The 21,392-nt window shown below is 43.2% G+C and overlaps 1 protein-coding gene across 13 annotated transcripts in view; it reads right to left on the minus strand.

The window, feature by feature from the left end:
- The window catches only part of FHOD3 (formin homology 2 domain containing 3), a 523,276-nt gene that overhangs the window by 288,225 nt on the left and 213,659 nt on the right, over positions 1 to 21,392 (minus strand). For all 13 annotated transcript variants that reach the window (XM_086372649.1, XM_086372648.1, XM_086372647.1 and 10 more), the window contains exon 4: positions 3,408 to 3,475. In XM_086372649.1, the coding sequence (XP_086228775.1) occupies positions 3,408 to 3,475 (68 nt within the window). The remainder of the gene's footprint in view (positions 1 to 3,407; positions 3,476 to 21,392) is intronic.

Consider the following 21,392-nt stretch of genomic DNA (forward strand, 5'->3'; position numbering starts at 1 on the left):
TTCTCCTTAAATCTCCATACCTAGATCCATTAATTCATTCAGGGTTGCAAAACTCTGATGTTCTAAGTGATACTCTAAGTATATCACTCCTTCTTACTAAATAGCTAGAATATTTTTATAAGCATACCTTCCCTCAACTACTGTTTGATTATCCTAAAGCTCATATAGGAAAAAGTAAGATAAATGTGTGATTTTAGAATTTTACCCATTTTTCAAAATCAAGAGCTGGTTCACCACCATCTTTCTTCCATCGCGAACCAATTCATTGTTACTCTTTAGTATTGTTATGAACTCGTCGATGTAGATTACGCTGATGTGCTTCAGTCCACTGTAACTATCATGCTTGTTGATGCTTATATTGTCCATCTTCAGCCAGCCAGTGGGAGACCTTCAACATGCTCCCAAGTTCCTCTGGCAATAATCCTAGTCTTATTTGATAGCTTCCTTGCTATCTGTATAATAATATGTTCCAAGTTTATTTTACCCATTTCCTAGGCCAGACTTGAAGTCAGCTATTTCTCCAAGAACTTTGGTTCCTTTCAGTATTTTAAGACCACAATCTCTGTGCTAGTAGTGGTTTTTGCTAATGGGTTGACCATTGCTTCTAGTACTTTTCAACAAACTTAGTGCTAGAAATATGCTTTCTTGCAAGTTTGTTAGGATAATAAACACCATGGGTTCATTTCAACACTTCTAATTAAATTCAGAAATCCAGAGTTTTTTTAACTTAACTGTTTTATCTTTCCATCAACTTTCTTCCACACACTAAGAACCCTAATCCTTAAGAACTCTAAGAATAACAAAATAAGAAAACACACAAACTGCAGTATCAGAATAGCAATACTAACACTACTACCAGCAAGATGATTATTATAAACAGTTGATCTGCACGCGTGCATGGTTCTTTTTCTTCTCAGAGTATATTCTACCCAGAGTACACAAACTGCAATGTTTCAAAGTTACTTGGAAGAGCTCTTCTCTGTGTGGTTCTGCCACCATCTGGATACTCAGTGAGGTGAACAATGGAAAAGCTGAACAATGGAAACAGCAAGCAGGCTGAAGGGCTGTAAGAGTGAGGGTGTAGAGTGTGATGAGTGTGGACTTCCAGCAGTAAGAGTCCAGCCCAACTGCTGTCAGGAATCTGAGTTCAAGAGAAGGACATAACAGAGGGTAAAGAAGTTCTGTTTTGTTCAGTTAATAGGAATTTGCTGTATGACCCAGGGAACTCAACCCAGGGCTCTGTAACAAGCTAGAGGGGTGGGAAGAGGTGGGAGATAGGAAGGAAGTTAAAGAGGGAGGGGACACATGTATACCTATGGCCGTCATGTTGATGTATGGCAGAGGCCAACACAATATGTGAAGCAATTTTCCTTCGATTAAAAATAAATAAGTTTAGCGGGGCTGGGGAAAGCTTATTGAAATTGAAAAAAGAAAAAAAGAGGCAGAGAGACACTGATGAATACATGGGAAGTGAAACTTGGGAACAAGTAAATAGCGAAGCATTTACTCAATTAAAAGAGACGAAAGACTGAAGATAGACACCCTTGAGAAGAGTGTTCCAATCGCCTGGTCTGTTCATCTATTGCTTCAGTAGCATCAGCCATTGCATGAGGCCCCAAAGAGCCAGGGATAGACTCCAGGGAGCTCACAGGTGACTGGACTCAGACAAGCGAGCTAGAGTATCTCAAGTTCTATTCCAGAGGTAAGCACAGGAATAGAGGTATTTGGAGAGCCCTTGCCTGCCGTGAGGGTTCATCTAGAGAATCCCTGGCAGGAGGAGACATGGGGTGGGAAACTGAGAGACATGGGGAGTGGATGTGGGGAGGAACCATCCTGGGATAGAAGCAATAGGTCCGGGGGTGAAGGTACAGAAAGGAAAGGGCATGGCTTGTTCCCAGAACACAATCACAGTGAGATGTTACTGCAGCAAAGGACAGGGAGGTGGGCTGCAGAGGCCAGGGCCAGAGGGCCTCAACGCTGTACTGAGATTCAGATGTAACGCAGAAGGCTACACGGAACCAGCATGAGAAGGACTTTGTGAGCCCCCTCTGGTGGAAGCTGGAGGATGGACTGAGTCGTGAAGGACGGAACAGTGTCCACAACAGCTGTTACAATTCTCCCAGAAGAAACAGCCTGAATCAAGGCTGACCCCAAACCTCAAGGCACTTCTGAGATGTGTGATCTAAAGGGACAATGGTGACTCGCGGTCACACCTGTAGTGTGGGAAGCTGAGAAATGAGGACTCATCTCCAAAAGCACAATCACTGAGAAGGGCTCTGCTCTGGGAAAAAGACGAGGGCGTGAACAGTTGAGCAGGTTTTAAAACAGGACAAGAACGTGCAGGCAGGATGGCCTATTGGCCTGCCTTTCTGCCAATCCCCCTGAGACAGAAAACATCCATGAAGGAGACGGCCACTCAGGCTGGAGCTATCACTGACAGAACACTCTTTAAGGATGTGAAGGAGATGGGAACTAAAGACAAATGGACTGACTACACCCTAGAGTCTAATATCATGAGAGCGAGAATGATGAACCTACACAGACACAAGCTCAATGCAAACGCCATCTTCTCCACGAAGCTCATCTGGCCTTTCCTGACCCTGCCCTGGCACAGAGGCCTCACTCTCTGCCCCTGGCTCTCTGTCTCTCTCCCCCGAAATCTCCTATGGGTGACAGCTTGGAGTTTGCCTGCACCCCAGTCCCAGCCCTCTTCACTAAGCTCGTGACTTGCCCAGGGGAGAAGCAGAGGGAAAGTTTGGGGCAAAGGATAAGATGGAACCTAACAGAGATGCCAGCACATGCACCCAAGGGGGCGTGTCCCTAGCAGCATGGTTTATAACAGCAGAGCCCTGGAGAGGAACGCAACTGTCCACCAACAGACGATGAACGAGACAAACTGTGCTTCCTTCACACAGTGGACACTCAGAGCTACCTGGGTCATGCCCACACTGATCTCATTCTAAGTAAACTGCATCAGGATACATGCTGCATGATATCATGCATATACAATTGACACAAACGAATTTCACATATTGTGGGCGAATATGCACCACTAGTATCGAAATGTGCATTTGCATGGTAAACACTATATCTGACATTCAGTAGAGAAAAGCCCCCGAGAGGGTGGCCAGTATTGAGCAGAAGACTTCAATTACATCTGTAGTAGGTATGTTTTTAAAATCTGAAGTAAACGTGGGAAAACATTGTGATTCTGATGATGTTTTCTTTACTTTCTATTGTTTGAAATATTTGATAAGGTAAAAATACTCTTAACTGATATTTTGACCGAAATGTACTTTGTACTCTAAAGCGTTTCTCTTTTTGTAATCAGTAAAAGGCACAAACTTGTCTGCATCTAACCCCACAGCAATGCAAAAACAGAACCTGAGAGTATTCTTTTTTTTTACCTGAAATATCTGCTTCAGGGAGAAGAGGGCCCTTCTTAAATCTCGTCCAGTGGAGTTGTACAGTTTTTCTGAAATAAAGAACACACCATATAAAATTCATTAAACTGACTCAACAGATGGTAAAAACAGAGACAGGGTGTGAGCAATTACAGAAATTCCACTGGAAAGGTGAGTAAAACAAATTCATTTCATTCAGGATGCAGCCCCACCTCTAATGGTGCAAAGAACAGTCCAGCCATTACAGGAGGCAGGAAGAGGGGATTGTGAGTGTGGGGAAGTGCCCTGATCTGCACCCTCAGCCCTCACCTCCCTCTCTCCAGAGCTCCAGCTGTTTACAGACATAGTAATTCAGTTGGTAAAGAATCTGCCTGCCAATGAAGGAGACCCAGGTTCGATCCCTGGGTCAGGAAAATCCCCTGGAGAAAGAAATGGCAAGCCACTCCAGTATTTTTGCCAAGAAAAATCCCACGAACAGAGGAGCCTGGCAGGCTACAGTTCATGGGGTCCCAAGAGTCAGACGCAAATTAGCAACTAAACCACCACCACAGACTTGATAGTTGATAGCCAAATCTATCAGGAAAATTAACACAGTCAAAACGGAACTCATCCTTCTGTTTCCTCATCTCACAGGCTTGCATCACCATACTCTCCACAGTCGGGCTCAGGAAGCTTCAAACTGCTTTCTTTTCCATGGAATCTGATGCTCACCTCAAGAGAACCAAGAGCAGCATGATGTCTCTAAGGACTGACTGGCCCCCACCTGCTGCCAGCCCTTCCAGCACGGACCTAGCCTTAGCTCTGCCTGTATCTGGACTCTCCCTCATATAAGATGGGTTCGAGGATGAGTCTTGGCCTGGAGCAAGGCAGATGTAGGAGCCCCTGTCAGTATTCTGGGGCTCGATACTCAGGTTGAATTCTATAACTAGTGACATGTAACATGTACTAGTTGGGCCAGGCTTCATGCATGAGGAGGGGAGCCTGACCCAGGACCCACCCTCCAGCAGTTACAGTGGGCAGAAGTGGCAGATGGGTATGCCCCAAGTCTTCACTGGTCAGTGGGGCAGTGCCAGAATGTGCTGAAGGCATGGAGAATGCAGGGAGCATCCACTTCTACTGGTGCATGCAGACTCCCAGGAGCGTGGATTCCGCTTAGCTTCCCAGGTGGCTCAGCTGCCCGGGGTTGGGTTTCTAACACTGTGTGTCAGAGAGCCCCAATATAAACCATCCAGAGCACATTTACTGAGCACCTGCCAGGCGCTGTTCTAGGCACTGAGGGTACAGTAGTGAAGAATGAACTCAGAGCAAAGACTAAGCAATCCAAGGGCCTGCATTTCAACCTGGTATGTGATTTGGGTGAAGTATACTACCTCTCTAAGCCTTGGATTCCTTATCCAAAAAGGGGGAACAGATAATAGTACATTTAGTAGAAGATGGTTGTATGTGTTAAATCCAGCACTGAAATGATGCAGTGGAATGCAAAATTACTTAAAATACTTAGAATTATAGATTTCAAAGTAACGTCACCTGCATGGTAGGCAATCTTGGGCTTCAACGCCAGCCTATGGGAGGAGGTGGTGGGCAAAGCCATGTTCTCCTCTCATGTGAGTGGAAGGGGATGAAATGCACAGATCTAAATGACTTAGCAGAAGTCTGGTTGTGAGAAAGATATGCCCCTTTGCACTGTGGCTCTAGAAGTGCCCCATCTGAGGTGATGGAAGGTTCCCATCTTAGAGAGACTTAAAATGATGGAGCATGGGCCTGGCTCAGCCTCTGAATGGCAATAGCTTCCTCAAAGGGCTTCCTATGGACACCCTGCCCACTTCCCCTCTTCTCACCCATCCTCCAGACCAAGGCCGGAAGGACAGGGTGAAAACCATCACCTGAAAACATCCCTGCCCCCATTCAAACCCTTCAGTGGCTGCCCACGGCACTAACAAACCCTAAATCCTTTCCGTGGTCTGCCAATCCTTGGTCACACAGCCCTGCCGCCCCCACCCCCCACCACATACCAACTCATCATGCAGCAGACACCTGTTCTCTCAGCTCCTGGGGCCGGCCAGTCTCCTCCAGACTTACTACCTACACACACAGCTTAAGGAGCAGAGGCAGGATCCTGTGGGGTCTGACCCCAGGGCCTCCTAGTGTTTGCCCATTATGCAGTTCCACACCTGTAAATACAATATGCAACCCCCAGTCACTTGATAATTATGCAGTGTTTTGATTGAGAGAGAATCACTCCTTGTCTTCCTGAACACAAGGAGCCGGGAAGACTCCAAAGGAATCAACCATCCCCAAACTAAACATCTAATTCATCACAGACCCTAAAAAATGAGGCCCAATGACTCACAAGTCGACCTCTAAAGTATTAATATATGTGTGGCCTCAAAAGACATGAGTAAGAAATAGAGATGGCGGACTACAAGGATGTGTGCTCATCTTCTCCTGCAAAAACTCCAAAATTACAACTTGCTGCTGAACAACTGTCAACAGGAGAATGTTGGATCTTACTAAAAAAAAGATACCCCACGCTCAAGGGCAAAGGAGAAGCCCCAGCAAGATGGTAGGAGGGGCGAAATCACGTTTAGAATCAAACCCCATAACCGCCAGAGATGCTCAGAGGGCTTAAACAAACCTAGTGCACACAAGGACCCAGAGACCCCACAGAGACTGAGCCAGAATTGTATTGGAGTGTCTCCTCGGGGTCAGCAGTGGCCTGCCACAGGGGCAAGGACACTGGGTGCAGCAGACCTGGGTATTGCATGAGCCCTCTTGGAGGAGGTCCCATTAACCCTACCATAGAGCCACCAGAACTTACACAGGACTGGGGAAACAGACTCCTGGAGGGAACAAAACAAAACAAAAAAAACCTTGTGTACACCAGAACCCAGGAGAAAGGAGCAGTGATCCCACAGAGACTGACCCAGACTTGCTGTGAGTGTCCAGGAGTCTCCGGTGGAGGCGTGGGTCAGTGGTGGCTTGCTGGAGGGTCGGTGACACTGACTGCAGCACTGCGTACACCTGACCTTTTGAAGGAGGTCACCATCATCTTCACTACCTCCACCATAGTTTGGTCTCAGGCCAAACAACAAAGAGGGAACATAGCCCCGCCCATCAACAGAAAATTAGATTAAAGACTTACTGAGCATGCCCCCGCCCATCAGAACAAGACCCAGTGTCCCCCTCAGTCAGTCTCTCCTATCAGGAAGCTTCCATAAGCCTCTTATCCTTCTCCTTCAGAGGGCAGACCAAATGAAAACCACAATCACAGAAAACTAAACAAACTGATCACATGGACCACAGCCTTGTCTAACTCAATGAAACTATGAGCCATGCCATGTAGGGCCACCCAAGACGGACGGGTCATAGTGGGGAGTTCTGACAAAACGTAGTCCACTGGAGAAGGGAACGGCAAACCACTTCAGTATTCTTGCCTTGAAAACCCCATGAACAGTATGACAAGGCAAAAAGACAGGACACTGAAAGAGGAACTCCCCAGGTGGGCAGGTGCCCAATATGCTACTGGAGATCAGTGGACAACTAACTCTAGAAAGAACGAAGAGACAGAGTCAAAGCAAAAACAACACCTAGTTGTGGATGTGACTGGTGATGGAAGTAAAGTCCAATGCTATGAAGAGCAGTATTGCATAGGAACCTGGAATGTTAGGTCCATGAATCAAGGTAAATTGGAAGTGATCAAACAGGAGATGGCAAGGGTGAACATCAACATTTTAGGAATCAGTGAACTAAAATGGACTGGAATGGGTGAATTTAACTCAGATGACCATTATATCTACTACTGTGGGCAAGAATCCCTTTGAAGAAATGGAGTAGCCATCATGGTCAACAAAAGAGTTGGAAATGCAGTACTTGGATGCAATCTCAAAAATGACACAATGATCTCTGTTCATTTCCAAGGCAAACCATTCAATATCACAGTAATCAAAGTCTATGCCTCAACCAGTAATGCTGAAGAAGCTGAAGTTGAATGGTTCTATGAAGATCTACAAGATCTTCTACAAGATCTTCTAACACCCAAAAAAGGTGTCATTTTCATTACAGGGGACTGGGATGCAAAACTAGGAAGTCAAGAGATACCTGGAGTAACAGGCAAATTTGGCCTTGGAGTACAAAATGAAGCAGGTCAAAGGCTAACATAGCTTTGCCAAGAGAATGCACTAGTCACAGCAAACACCCTCTTCCAACAACACAAGAGAAGACTCTACACATGGACATCACCAGATGGTCAAAACCAAAATCAGATTGATTTTATTCTTTGCAGCCAAGGATGCAGAAGCTCTATACAGTCAGCAAAAATAAGACTGGGAGCTGTGGCTCAGATCATGAACTCCTTATTGCCAAATTCAGACTTAAACTGAAGAAAGTAGGGAAAACCACTAGACAATTCAGGTATGACCCAAATCAAATCCCTTATGATTATACAGTGGAAGTAACAAATAGATTCAAGAGATTAGATCTGATAGACAGAATGCCTGAAGAACTATGGACAGAGGTTCGTGACACTGTGCAGGAGGCAGTGATCAAGTTCATCCCCAAGAAAAAGAAAGGAAAATGGTTGTCTGAGGATGCCATACAAATAGCTGAGAAAGAAGAGAAGTGAAAACAAAGGAGAAAAGAAAAATATACCAATTTGAAGGCAGAGTTCCAAAGAATAGCATGGAGACATAAGAAAGCCTTCCTCAGTGATCAATGCAAAGAAATAGAGAAAAACAATAGAAGGGGAAAGACCAGAGATTTCTTTAAGAAAAATAGAGATACCAAAAGAACATTTCATGCAAAGATAGGCACAATAAAGGCAGAAATGGTATGGACCTAACAGAAGCAGAAGATATTAAGAAGAGGTGGCAAGAACACACAGAACTATAAAAAAGAGATCTTCATGACCCAGATAACCATGATGGTGTGATCACTCACCTAAAGCCAGACATCCTGGAATGCAAAGTCAAGTGGGCGTTAGGAAGCATCACTACGAAGAAAGCTAGTGGAGGTGATGGAATTCCAGTTGAGCTTTTTCAAATTCTAAAAGATTATGCTATAAAAGTGCTGCACTCTATTGAGATAATCATATGGTTTTTATTTTTCAATTTGTTAATGTGGTGTATTACACTGATTGATTTGCGGATATTGAAGAGTCCTTGCATCCCTGGGATAGATGCAGAGAAAGCCTTTGACAAAATTCAACATCCATTTATGATAAAAACTCTCCAGAAAGCAGGAATAGAAGGAACATACCTCAACATAATAAAAGCTATATATGACAAACCCACAGCAAATATTATCCTCAATGGGGAAAAATTGAAAGCATTTCCTCTAAAGTCAGGAACAAGACAAGGGTGCCCACTTTCACCATTACTATTCAACATAGTTTTGGAAGTTTGGGCCACAGCAATCAGAGCAGAAAAAGAAATAAAAGGAATCCAAATAGGAAAAGAAGAAGTAAAACTCTATTTGCAGATGACATGATCCTCTACATAGAAAACCCTAAAGATTCCACCAGAAAATTACTAGAAATAATCAATGACTATAGTAAAGTTGCAGGATATAAAATCAACACACAGAAATCCCTTGCATTCCTGTACACTAATAATGAGAAAACAGAAAGAGAAATTAAGGAAACAATTCCATTCACCATTGCAACGGAAAGAATAAAATACTTAGGAATATATCTACCTAAAGAAACTAAAGACCTATATATAGAAAACTATAAAACACTGGTGAAAGAAATCAAAGAGGACACTAATAGATGGAGAAATATACCATGTTCATGGATTGGAAGAATCAATATAGTGAAAATGAGTATACTACCCAAATCAATTTATAGATTCAATGCAATCCCTATCAAGCTACCAACAGTATTCTTCACAGAGCTAGAACAAATAATTTCACAATTTATATGGAAATACAAAAAACCTCGAATAGCCAAAGCGATCTTGAGAAAGAAGAATGGAACTGGAAGAATCAACCTACCTGACTTCAGGCTCTACTACAAAGCCACAGTTATCAAGACAGTATGGTACTGGCACAAAGACAGAAATATTGATCAATGGAATAAAATAGAAAGCCCAGAGATAAATCCATGCACATATGGACACTTTATCTTTGACAAAGGAGGCAAGAATATACAATGGATTAAAGACAATCTCTTTAACAAGTGGTGCTTGGAAATCTGGTCAACCACTTGTAAAAGAATGAAACTAGAACACTTTCTAACACCATACACAAAAATAAACTCAAAATGGATTAAAGATCTAAACGTAAGACCAGAAACTATAAAACTCCTAGAGGAGAACATAGGCAAAACACTCTCCGAGATACATCACAGCAGGATCCTCTATGACCCACCTCCCAGAATACTGGAAATAAAAGCAAAAATAAACAAATGGGACCTAATTAACCTTAAAAGCTTCTGCACATCAAAGGAAACTATCAGCAAGGTGAAAAGACAGCCTTCAGAATGGGAGAAAATAATAGCAAATGAAACAACCGACAAACAACTAATCTCAAAAATATACAAGCAACTCCTACAGCTCAACTCCAGAAAAATAAACGACCCAATCAAAAAATGGGCCAAAGAACTAAATAGACATTTCTCCAAAGAAGACATACAGATGGCTAACAAACACATGAAAAGATGCTCAACATCACTCATTATCAGAGAAATGCAAATCAAGATCACTATGAGGTACCATTTCACACCAGTCAGAATAGCTGCGATCCAAAAGTCTACAAATAATAAATGCTGGGGAGGGTGTGGAGAAAAGGAAACCCTCTTACACTCTTGGTGGGAATGCAAACTAGTACAGCCACTATGGAGAACAGTGTGGAGATTCCTTAAAAAACTGGAAATAGAACTGCCTTATGATCCAGCAATCCCACTGCTGGGCATACACACTGAGGAAACCAGAAGGGAAAGAGACACGTGTACCCCAATGTTCATTGCAGCACTGTTTATAATAGCCAGGACATGGAAGCAACCTAGATGTCCTTCAGCAGATGAATGGATAAGAAAGCTGTGGTACATATACACAATGGAGTATTACTCAGCCATTAAAAAGAATACATTTGAATCAGTTCTAATGAGGTGGATGAAATTGGAGCCTATTATACAGAGTGAAGTAAGCCAGAAGGAAAAACATAAATACAGTACACTAACACATATATATGGAATTTAGAAAGATGGTAACAATAACCCGGTGTACAAGACAGCAAAAGAGACACTGATGTATAGAACAGTCTTATGGACTCTGTGGGAGAGGGAGAGGGTGGGAAGATTTGGGAGAATGGCATTGAAACATGTAAAATATCATGTAAGAAACGAGTTGCCAGTCCAGGTTCGATGCACGATACTGGATGCTTGGGGCTAGTGCACTGGGACGACCCAGAGGGATGGTATGGGGAGGGAGGAGGGAGGAGGGTTCAGGATGGGGAACACATGTATACCTGTGGCGGATTCATTTTGATATTTGGCAAAACTAATACAATTATGTAAAGTTTAAAAATAAAATTAGGAAAAAAAAAAAAAAAGAAAAGTGCTGCACTCAATATGCCAGCAAATTTGGAAAACTCAGCAGTGGCCACAGGACTGGAAAAGGTCAGTTTTCATTCCAATCCCAAAGAAAGGCAATGCCAAAGAATGCTCAAACTACTGCACAATTGGACTCATCTCACACGCTAGTAAAGTAATGCTCAAAATTCTCCAAGCCAGGCTTCAGCAGTACGTGAACCATGAACTTCCAGATGTTCAAGTTGGATTTAGAAAAGGCAGAGGAACCAGAGATAAAATTGCCAATATCCATTGGATCATCGAAAAAGCAAGAGAGTTCCAGAAAAACATCTACTTCTGCTTTATTGACTGTGCCAAAGCCTTTGACTGTGTGGATCACAACAAACTGTGGAAAATTCTTAAAGATATGGGAATACCAGACCACCTGACCTGCCTCCTGAGAAATCTCTATGCTGGTCAAGAAGCAACAGTTAGAACCAGACATGGAACAACAGATTGGTTCCAAATAGGAAATGCATTATGTCAAGGCTGTATTTTGTCATCCTGCTTATTTAACTTCTGTGCAGAGTACACCATGGGAAATGCAGGGCTGGATGAAGCACAAGCTGGAATCAATATTGCTGGGACAAATATCAATAACCTCAGATATGCAGATTACACCACCCTTATGGCAAAAAGCAAAGAACAAAAGAGCCTCTTGATGAAAGTGAAAGAGGAGAGTGAAAAAGTTAGCTTAAAACTCAACATTCAAAAAACTAAGATCATGGCCTCTGGTCCCATCATTCCATGGCAAATAGATGGGGAAACAATGGAAACAGTGACAGACTTTATTCTTGAGGGCTCCAAAATCACTGCCAATGGTGACTGTAGCCATGAAATTAAAGACGCATGCTCCTTGGAAGAAAAGCTATGACAACCTAGACAGCATATTAAAAAGCAGAGACATTACTGTGCCAACAAAGGTCTGTCTAGTCAAAGCTATGGTTTTTCCAGTAGTCATGTATGGATGTGAGAGTTGGGACTATAAAGAAAGCTGAGCGCCAAAGAATTGATGCTTTTGAACTGTAGTATTGGAGCAGACTCTTGTGAGTCCCTTGGACAGCAAGGAGATAAAACCAGTCAATCCTAAAGGAAATCAGTCATGAATATTGATTGGAAGGACTGATGCTGAAGCTGAAACTCCAATACTTTGGCCACCTGATACGAAGAACTGACTCATTTGAAAAGACCCTGATGCTGGGAAAGATTGAAGGCAGGAGGAGAAGGGGATGACAGAGGATGAGATGGTTGGATAGCATCACCAACTTGATGGAGATGAGTTTGAGTAAGCTCCAGGAGTTGGTGGTGGACCGGGAAGCCTAGCATGCTACGGTTCATGGGGTCACAAAGAGTTGGGCACAACTGACCAACTGAACTGAAGTGAATAAATAGAATGAATTGCATCCCCCTTGTAGTAGAAGCCAGGTCCCTGGGAGATCACTCTTCCTCCAGTTTCTACAGCTAACATATCAGAACCTGAAATCTAGAGGGACAGACTTTGTTTTTAGCCAATATCACTTCTAATAAGAATAAAGTTCTCAAATGCAAGCATGGGGCTAATATATCTGGAAGAACAAGGGCAGATTTCTCTTGTCCAGGAAGGGCATCAGTAGAGGAGAGATTCAATGCCAGGTACCTCTTTACAACATAATAAGGCTTGCATTAGACTTTCTTGCTTATGTAACTTTCTTGCTTATGTCTCTTTTAGTTACCAGTGATCTATCATGGCTTCCAATTCATGTGAATAATGATTATGGTTTGCTGTGTTCTAGCTGCTAAGGTTTTAGCACTTGGTGCTATAATCAAAATAATCAGTTTTTAAAATGAAGATTAAGTAGTTTTGTGAGCTATAGTTGATTTACAATGTTATGTTACCTGTATAGAAAAGTGATTCTGTTTTATATATTTTTGTTCATATTCTTTTCCATTATGTTTTATTACAGGATATTAAATATAGTTCCCTGTGCTATACAACAGGACCTCGTTGTTTATCCATTCTATATGTAACACTTTGCATCTGTTAGTGCCTAACTCCCAATCCAAACCTCCCATGCCATCCCTCCCCCTTAGCAACCACAAGTCTGTTCTCTGTGTCTGTGAATCTGTTTCATAGATAAGTTCGTATCGTATTTTAGACTCCACATATAAGTGATAATAATATGGTATTTGTCTTTCTCTTTCTGACTTACTTTGCTTAGTATGATAATCTCTAGGTCCATCCATGTTAGTGCAAATGGCATTATTTCATTGTTTCTTTATGGCTGAGTAACATTTCACTGAATATATGTACCACATCTTTATCTATTCATCTGTCGATGGTTGTTTCCATGTCTTGGCTATTATAAATGGTCTTGCTATAAACATAAAGGGTGCGTGTATCTTTTTGAATTGTAGTTTTGTCCAGATATATGCCCAGGAGTAGGACTGCTGGATCTGGCAACTATTTTTAGTTTTTTGAGGAAACTCCATACCGTTCTCCAGTACTCTTGCCTGGAAAATCCCATGGACGGAGGAGCTTGGAAGGCTGCAGTCCATGGGGTCGCTGAGGGTCAGACATGACTGAGCAACTTCACTTTCACTTTTCACTTTCCTGCATTGGAGAAGGAAATGGCTACCCACTCCAGTGTTCTTGCCTGGAGAATCCCAGGGACAGCGGAGCCTGGTGGTCTGCCATCTATGGGGTCAAACAGAGTCAGACACGACTGAAGTGACTTAGCAGTAGCAGCATACTGTTCTCCATAGTGGCTGCACCAGTTTACATTCCCACCAACAGAGTAGGAGGGTTCAAATAGGGATTAAGTATTAATAGATAAAAAAAAGATTCAGTTGACAATTACAACATTTTGTTGAGGATTTTTACATTCATATTCATAAGGAGCATTAATCTACAGTTTTCATTTCTTGTGATGTTGTTGACATTGAGTTGATGCCAACCTCATGAGCTGGGAGTGTTCTCTCATCTTCAAGAATAAGTTGGTGCAGACTTGGTGTTACTGATTCTTTAAATGTTTGGCAGAATTCTCCAATGAAGCTACCTGCACCTGGAGTTCCCTTTAATAAAAGGTTTTAAGCTATGGATTATTCAATATCATTCAACAACAAAAGCTGTTCTCATGATACTCCCTTATCCTTTTACTGACTACTGCAGCCTCTCTTTAATCCCTGATATGGGTGATCTGTCTTTTCTCTTTCATGCTTGGTCAGTCAGGCTGTAAGAGTATAGATTTTATTGATCTTTTCAAAGAATCAGCTTTTAATTTCATTCCATTTTTCATTGCTTTTCTGATTTCTATTTTATTGATTACTTTTGGCTTAATTTTCTCTTTTGCTCTAGTTTTTTATGGTGAAAACTTAAATGATTTGAGGACTTTCTTCTTACTGAATGTAAGTATTTAACGCTATAAATTTCTAAGCACTACTTCAGCAGTATTCTGAAAATTTACATATATTGTTTTTCTTTTCTTTCTATTCAAAATTTTATGGTTGTGAACATTTCATTCATTTCAAAAGGGAATAACTTAAACCTGTGGAGTTTCTTGTTGTTGATGTTAATCTCTGGTTTATTTAGGAGCTATGCTACTGCTTAGCTTCCAACCATTTGAGGATTTTCCAGATATCTTTCTGTTATCAATTTCTAGTTTAATTTCTTTATGGTGAAAATATATATTTTGTTATGATATCAAATATTTATAATTTATTAAGGTTTATTTTGTGACCCAGAATATGGTTTATCCTGATGACTGTCTCATGGACACATGAAAAGAATGTGTATTCTGCTGTTATTGGCTGAACCAATCCATAAATATTCACTAGGTCAAGTTGAATGATAGTACTATTCAGGTCTTCTCTTAATTTTCTGTTTATCTGTTCTATATTTTACTGTGAGAGGAGTATTTAAATCTTTATTATACTGGATTTGTCTATTTATTCTTTCAGCTTTATGAGCCTCTGCTTTAGGTCCTCTGAAGTTCAACTGTTGAGTATACTCACAATTAGAAAGGCTATGGATTTTAGGTTAATAGACCATCTATCACCATGTAATCAGTCACCCAGGTGGCACAGTGGTAAAGAACATGCCTGCCAATGCAGGAGATGCAAGAGACACAAGTTTGATCCCTGGATCAGGAAGATCCCCTGGAGGAGGAAATGGCAACCCATTCCAGTACTCTTGCCTAGGAAATCCCATGGACAGAGGGGCCTGGTGGGCTACAGTCCATGGGGTCACGAAGAGTCTGACATGATTAGGCTACTGAGCACACACATACAGGCACCATGTAATGTTTCTCTTCCTCCCTGGAAATATTCCTTTTTAAAGTCTATTTTTCTAATACGTAAATGATTAGTGAGTGTTTGGTTCATGTTTGCACGGTCTGTCTTTTCTCCATCCTTTTATTTCTAACTTGTCTATGTAGAGTTTCTTGTCGATACAGTTGAAACTTGTTTTTATCCAATCTATCTTTTAATTGGTATGCATTCTCTGTGTTTTTAACCTCCAGGACATCACAAATAACTTCTCTGTGACACTGGGACAGAAGACCTCAGGGAGGCCTCAGCCTTTGATGAGAAACATCCTGAACAAATGCCAAACATATCCTTGAGTGGTGCCAGAAATCTCTCCCTGTCTTTTTTTTTTTTTTTTTTTTACCAGTTGTCTTAATTAAAACAAACAGTAATTTCTGTTCAAGGAGTAAGCAATTGTCTTTCCAATTGTCTCCAACTTTTTAAAAATTAGTTATACATTTTATTTAAATAACTATCTATTCCACTTCCTAGGTGGCTCACTGGTAAAGAATCTGCCTGCTGACAGGAGACGTGGGTCCGATCCCCGGGTTGGGAAAATCCCTTGGAGTAGGAAATGGCAAGCTGCTCCAGTAGTTTTGCCTGGAAAAGTCCATGGACAGAGGAGGCTGGTGGGCTACAGTCTGTGGGGTCACAAAGAGTCCGACACAACTAGGCACAAACATTTCAAACAAAGCTGAAAAAAAAATAGTATGGTTTCCAAATAATAATTCTCTCTTTAATGTGAGAAAATTATCAAAAAGACTTCTGAAAGCAAGTTGTAAATTTTCATGTTTTTTTTTAAATCAAAGCTCAAAAGAGTAATAACTTTATTTATATTACATATTTTGGCTGAAATATCCTTTGAAATACTTCATTTTTTAATTCCATAAGCTATAAAGCCCTAGATGAGGTGTACCTCAGAAATCCTTCCACCCAGTGTCTGTTAAATTGTAGCTTTTTCTTTTAATTTTTAAATCTTTCATAAAAGTGATAGGCAGCAAAGTTTCATTTTTATGGCCAAAGATACCCTCTCCCAAAGTACTGCAAACCTTTCCTTGTTCTATGTAATAAACATTTTAATAAATGTCATGGGTTGGCCCCCGTATCATATGAGAACAACACTGGAATCGCCACTCTTGTGGTTGAGATTTAAATGACCAAATACTCATTCAAAGAAATATTACTCTAGAGTACTGATTTTTTTTTTTGAAAAGGTAATTGATATTATCTCTCTAGAAAGAACCAACACTGTGGTATAAAATAAAACCACGGTGCTTAACTGAAACTCAAAACTGCCATCTGTCTTAAAAAACGCATGGTACCGAACAGGCCCTCTGCCCTACCTGACTGTTCTGTTGATGAATGTACATTTTAGGAGACATCACTGCTTACCTAGAGGTGAGGAAGGATCAGGGACCAAGGATGTTCATAAATATCAATTTGTCATTTTATGAAGAGGGACAATTCCTGCTGGTAGAAGAGGAGCCAGCAGACATTTTCCCACATCAGACATCATACCCAAACCAAAGACTGCTGACAGCCCTTTGATGGGCTCGAGAGGCCTACACAGGCCAAAGGAGAAGCAGTCCTTCTCCCCAGTCCAGGTCCTGGCTTCCTTGCTGCTGGGCTAGCCAGGCCACGGGTGGTGTGGTTTGGAGCTTTCAATGCTGGGGGACACTCTGAGTTCAAGGAACTGGTGTTCCTTTAATGTTGCATCCAGGCCTCACCATACACAAAGTCAGACGCACCACGGCTGCACTGGCCTCCTCTTCAGCTTAGACTAGAGAGTGAAGGGCTCACCCAGGAGCAGAGGATGGCCTGCCAGCTTCCCAAGGGTGGTGGGGGCCTATAAGGAAAAAGATGGTTCTTGCCACTGAAACTCACTTTGAGAGTCTTAAGTCAGAGCATCAGGGGAAAAGGTGCCTGGGCAGGGGATGGCGTCGGGGGACTGGGGTCTAAGTAGTAAAACACGGAACCCTTCCTAACAAACCTCAAGAGCACACAACAGTCAGACCCAAAGTAGAACCCTCATGTGTAAAATGTAGGCCTGGGATCAGCCTGTGTTCCCCAAGGTTGTCCATTCTCCCAGAACTCTGACACTGCCAGGTCCGAAGTGTGCAAGGCCCCTCCTGCCAACACAGAAGAGGGTGGCTTACAGCTCAGGCTCAGAACGTCCCCTGGAGGGAGGGGGGCTTTGGGCCCAGCAGCTGGGGAGAAGCTGTTGCTGCTGCTGCTAAGTCACTTCAGTCGTGTCCCACTCTGTGCGACCCCATGGACTGCAGCCTACCAGGCTTCTCCGTCCCTGGGATTCTCCAGGCAAGAACACTGGAGTGGGTTGCCATTTCCTTCTCCAATGCATGAAAGTGAAAAGTGAAAGTAAAGTCGCTCAGTCATGTCTGACTCTTAGCGACCCCATGGACTGCAGCCTACCAGGCTCCTCCATCCATGGGATTTTCCAGGTAACAGTACTGGAGTGGGGTGCCATTGCCTTCTCCTGGGGAGAAGCTGTAGGAAGGGGCAATTATACATCCATTTGTTATTTTTGAGGTGAAGCACAGCCCAGGTGCATTTATTCTTCCCCCTCCCCCATTCCAGGCTGAATCTGCCTGGGGGGCAGGCATTCACCTTTCAGTAAAGGGCAACTGGGAGCCTATGGTAGGTGGTGGGGAAAGGAAGTGTAATCAGAACATCATTTGTTAAAGTCTTATAAGCCCTCCCATCTCTACTCTCCACAATTCTATTTAAAATGAAATATGTTCCTTTAAGAGATGTAATTACTGTATTATACGCTAAACTAGCTTACAATAATGAGGTGAGGGGAAATTAATCAAAGGCCATCAGAGACCTTCTGTCTTTGGGAAGGAAACCTGCATGTCTCGAAAATCTCGGTGCTGAAAAGCACGGCCACAGAGGTCCTATGCTGCCTGCTCAGGCAGGAGCACAGTGAAGAAAACCTCTGAGTGGAGGGGAAGACCAAAACATGACAAGGAACCAATAAAAAACTGGTGAAGCGAAGCGTTAGTCATTCGGTTGTGTCTGTCTCTTTGAGACCCCGTAGACTGTACCCGCCAGGCTCCCCTGTCCATAGAATTCTCCAGGCAAGAATACTGGAGTGGGTAGCCATTCCCTTCTCCAGGGCATCTTCCTGACCTAGGGATCGAACCCTCATCTCCTGCATTGCAGGAGATTCTTTACCATCTGAGCCACCAGTGAAGTTGGATAAAAAACTGGTTATGTTGGTCAAAGAATATGGAGGGGAAGAACCCCAGGCATCTGTGGGTAAGTCTGGGGAAGTAGGCGAGTGAAAGATAGATCCAGAATACCATTATTTTCAGACCCATAAAACTCACTGACTTTAACAATTATAGCACACTCTTATCTCACCAAGAGGCAAACTCAGTCACCAAGCACTCCATGGGAAACTGGGTTCAAGACCTAGGGGTCCTTCCTTTATATGGAATGACAATAACCTTCTTTCTACTCTTGGGCTGCTATGAAAGACATCACATGTAGAGAGCAGATTTATTCATTGGCAAAATACCACGTCTATATTTAAAAATCTGTTTGCACCAGTTACAGAGAACCGTGACCGTCATGAATTTTCAGATGTGGCAATAAGAAATGAGCCTCTGCTTCGCCTGGATGTAGCTGTGACATCAGACTCCCCACTCAGAAACTGGCAAAGTGTGACAAAAGACAAACTGAGTGGTCAAACCTGGGCTATGCTTCTCTTCCCCAGCTGGGGAAGCCCACAGACCAAGTTACTGTCAACACTGAGTGAGTCAAAGAAATTCTACTCTGGAAATTCTTCCCCTGAATCCAAAAGCGCCACATGATACACCAATGACTGGGAAGAATAACCCCTCTCAGCCTGAAATTGATACTCAGTTACCATGGTGATATTTTAAAGGGGAAAAAAAAAGTGACACCGTAGAAACCATTTTTCAGTTTAAAAAAAAAAAACTGCTGGGTCAGATTTTGGAAACCATTTTTTCCAGTAATGGGAGTCTCAGACTCATCTGAAAGTCATACACAAGTTATAAAAAGATGTTCAGATGCACAAAATGTTAACACAATTTCAGAGAGTATGGGTACACAGAAGCTTCCTATGGACCGTCAGGGGACCCTATGGTCCAGAGGTAAGAATTCTTGATCTAATCCAACATCCTCATTTCACAGGTGAAGGAACCAAAGCCAGAGAAGTGACATCAAGGCTGTCCCCAGTGCTGGGATAACAGGCTCTCAGAAGTAGGGAAGGGTAACAGAAGATGCCTAGGAGAAATGGAGATGGCCTTACGTTCTGTTTACACAATAAACAACTGGGCCACTAAAACTCACACCCTAAGCATGACACGCTTGTCACCAAGTAAATTCAGAAGAACACACACACATATAAAAGTAAGGGCTTCTATTCTGGGGACCAACTGAGAAAAATGACCATGGTGACGATGGTGAGTGGGCATGAATGAGGGGGCTCCCCCGCTGGCAAAGGGGCAGCCCCCGCAGCCCGAGGGTGGAAGAGGCTAAGTGTGAACGATGAGAAGGTCCTAAGACCCAACGAGGCAAGACTGCTTGAGATGACCCCTTTAATCCTTAGATCGCTTAGAGTGCAATCTCCCTTTATGTATTTATAACATCATCTTTTTAACAGTCTTTTATTATCCACTAAGCAGGGAGTGTGCTGAGCACTCGGGTGACAGAGGGAAATGAAGACAGTCTCAGGCATGAGAGCTGATGGCCGATTGGGGAGGACAGGCTTGTCCCAGACAAAGCCCCTGCCATGTGAGAAGGACAAGGGGCCACGGAGAAAGGAGTGGAAAACCCTGTGAAGCTGGGGCTGGAGATGGAGACTCAGCCGTGGCTGAGTGGGACAGACTTCAGAGGCGCGAGTGGAAACCAACCAGTGTGAGAAGCTCTGTGCAGAGGGGGAGTGTGAGGAGGAGAAGAGCAGCATGCAGCCTGGGCGGCTGAGGACAGAAGTGTGTTCAAAGCAGACCGCACTTCAGTGGGGCCAGTGCGTGGGCAGGTCGTGCAGGGAGAGCATCAGGCTGACGACATGCAGAGGGTCCACACTGGAGCAGGGTGGGAGCCCAGCTGCTGTGCCCTAGAGTTTCAGCTTCTTGTCTCTCAAGCAAGAAGGAAGCCAGTGAGACATGGTTTTTTCCCAGTTCACTGTCAGTCTGGTCAATGAGGGCAGATAATGTGAACGGGGCAGGAGCAGGGAACCAGTTAAGAGAACTCTGGAACCATGCAGGCAAGATATGACCTTAGGATGACGAGGAGAGGTCAACTGGAGATAGAGTTAGGGACGGAGCTGATCGTGGGACAACGCACGTGGACTCGCAGATTTCCAGCCTGGCTGACGGGGCTGGAGGAGAGATGGGACCTGGAGGAGCCTGGACATTCACTGCCAGCGAGCAGTGCCCCTGCCTTGAAACGGACCCCCTGAGACATCCTTGAGTCTTTGGGGTCCACTGAGGATCAGAAGAAGCCTCACTCTCCAGCCTTCACGCTCCAGCCTGGAATACGGTTTCCGGTTTCTTCCACCTCTCCCCTTCCTGTGTGTCAGGTCACCTCCTTCTGCAGACACCTCCCTCATCTCCCCACCCCCCAACAGTATTCACCCCTATTGTCACACTTATCACTTGAGCTAGGATGAGTTATGATGATGGCCTTGGCTTTTAACTCTGTGAATCACCATTGTCCTTAATTATTTGCAGTCAGTGTTTGTTTAAATATTGCCAATAGTAATGATTCTTTTGCAATTCTATCCCCACACTAAACTGAGGGTGTTCTGATATCAGGGTCCATAAATAACTTACTTGCATATCCCCAGGACCTAATACCTCCATAAATAATTGATTAATTAATTGACCAAACTAACTATGGGAGCTGGAACAAAACCCAGGAGGAACCCTAACCATCCAGTCTCCTAATGCCCCCAACATCTGGCCTGGTTACAGCTTTACAGGTTAGAACCTAAGAAGATGCTAGTTTTGCCTTCTGTGAATGAGCCCAGCCCCCAAAGACACAGCCCCAGTCTGCCACACCCCTGTGGCCACCCTTCCTAAGACACAAAAAGCATATCTACAATCATAACTGTCAAGACTTAAAAGCAACCTCAGTGTCCTTTACTTGGTGAC

Source organism: Bos grunniens, chromosome 24 (assembly GCF_055505025.1).
Source record: "Bos grunniens cultivar Pamir isolate PY7600 chromosome 24, Bosgru_T2T1.0, whole genome shotgun sequence".
Classification (NCBI taxonomy): domain Eukaryota; kingdom Metazoa; phylum Chordata; class Mammalia; order Artiodactyla; family Bovidae; genus Bos; species Bos grunniens.